The sequence below is a fragment of the Pundamilia nyererei genome, unplaced genomic scaffold (genome assembly GCF_000239375.1).
Source record: "Pundamilia nyererei isolate P.nyererei 1_Seehausen unplaced genomic scaffold, PunNye1.0 scaffold00010, whole genome shotgun sequence".
NCBI lineage: Eukaryota > Metazoa > Chordata > Actinopteri > Cichliformes > Cichlidae > Pundamilia > Pundamilia nyererei.
In genome coordinates, this window is record NW_005187411.1 from 2,145,324 (window position 1) to 2,147,335 (window position 2,012).

At 40.6% G+C, this 2,012-nt stretch overlaps 1 protein-coding gene across 2 annotated transcripts in view; it reads left to right on the forward strand.

Annotated features, from left to right (window-relative positions):
• Positions 1 to 1,706, forward strand: part of kcnk10b (potassium channel, subfamily K, member 10b) — a 16,913-nt gene extending 15,207 nt beyond the window's left edge. For both annotated transcript variants that reach the window (XM_005723791.1, XM_005723790.1), the window contains exon 7: positions 181 to 1,706. In XM_005723791.1, the coding sequence (XP_005723848.1) occupies positions 181 to 828 (648 nt within the window). In that variant the 3' untranslated portion in view covers positions 829 to 1,706. The remainder of the gene's footprint in view (positions 1 to 180) is intronic.
• Positions 1,707 to 2,012: the final 306 nt, after the last annotated feature.

Consider the following 2,012-nt stretch of genomic DNA (forward strand, 5'->3'; position numbering starts at 1 on the left):
CTTTGCCTGTAAAAACCTACTTTTGACCACTTTCGTAATTATGAAATTACGTTTTCTTTGTGTCAGTAGTAGATGTTATATGGTGCTATATTGAATGTTATATACTATAAACTGTATACTGTTGCTAATCTGTATATTATCCTTTAACTGTTGCTTTGTTTCCATGTTCATATTTCATAGGTTGGGGAGTTTAAAGCACATGCTGCTGAATGGAAGGCAAATGTCCGAGCAGAGTTTCGTGAAACTCGACGGCGTCTGAGTGTTGAGATCCATGACAAGCTCCAGCGGGCAGCCACCATCCGTAGCATGGAGCGCCGTCAGCTTGGCCTAGAGCAGCGAGCTCACTCCCTTGACATGCTGTCACCAGAGAAACGGGCTTTGTTCGCCAGTCTGGATGCTAGCCGCTTCAAGACGTCCTCCCAAGAGAGCATCGACAGCAAACTGAACAACCTGAGGTTGAAGGGGGCATGCGAGCCGTACGATCATCAGGGAAACGAGCAAACGCAAGAGACCGCATCATCTTCAGAGGAAAATCTCTTCAACCTACGATTCGGATCCCTCAGTAAGCTGGCCAGGCGCAACAAGAACCGTGAACTGCGGAGGAACATACCTGAAGATGTTCGGCGGGCAAGTTTAAGCATAAACAATGGCAGCGCCATGCTCGGGGAGGAGGGAACGGAGGAAGAAGAAGATGGTGAGCCAGATGAGGAAAACAAAGAAAGAAAAGAGGGAAACACCAGTCTGACAAACCTCTCGCAGTACACAATGGAGCGCTCAAAGTTGAATGGGTTCACACCGGCACTGGCCAAAGACAGTGAGAATAATTAAGTATTGAATGCACAAACACTTCATCCAAATACAAGGAGTGTTGAGACAGGAAGAGTGAAAGATACTCAGACTGGGAGAGTGCACAGTCCTTTGAGATGTCAAGAAATGTGCCTTTCTGTTTCCTATGCTTAGATTGGAACTGCTCCCAAGAAGTCAGTCATCATGCCATAGCTATGGGAAGAAAATGTGTTGCCAAAAATGAATAAAACTAACGGTGCAGAAGAGGGTGCAGTAGAAATACCTCATTGAGATGTTGCTGTTAAATAGGCTACTTAAGAACTTTGATTTCTACAGGAGCAGTATTGAACAGCTCTGTTGATTTTTTTTTAGCCCTCAAGGCTCTTCTTCCATCTGTTCATGCTGAATCTTATTTTTTTAACAATGTGGGCAGGACCACTTGAGAGTTAGATTCATGCCATTCATTCAGTACTATTATTGATCTATGGGTTGTCATCTCATACTCTAGGGGTCTATTTTTAGCCCAGCAGCATGCTACAAAGTGACTTTAATATTTATCGAACAGAGGAAAGTAGGTTGTGTTTTTGCTGGATCAACAGGCCGTATTTACCTAGATGACATGTAGAACTATTGCTACATTATGTTTGGCTTTGAAAATGTAGCCTGATGCGAAAAACTACAATATGTTAACAGCTTGAAAAAACAATCTGAAGTGCATGGTACCAATCATAACCATTCATTGCTGGCATAAACTAACTGGAAAGCTTGAATTTGCAGCTATCATAATGAGCAAAATACACTTCTTTCATTACTAGTCTTCTCTCAACAGACAAACAATGTGTCTCTGTAATGATTGTTACCATTTTCTGAATTGTGAATCAACACAGACAAACATACACAAACACAGACTGTCGGTAATGTAAAACACAATTGCATTTTTTTAATGACATTCAAATGATCACAAACACGTTGAGAGTGTTTGGATGGATTTTTATTGATGAATGTGATGCTGTTAATTTGTATTTGCCAAGCATGTTTACATCTATGTTTACTTCTTTTTTTAAATCACCCAAGTTGTATTTTTCATTGAACTGTAAAATATACTGAACGTGTTTCTTTTTTGTATTGCTTTTTTAACAACACAACTCACAAAGCATCTTGACACTGCTATGTGTGGACGGGGGCATTTCTTAAAATTTTAGTCCATTTTCACTTGATTTGTATTT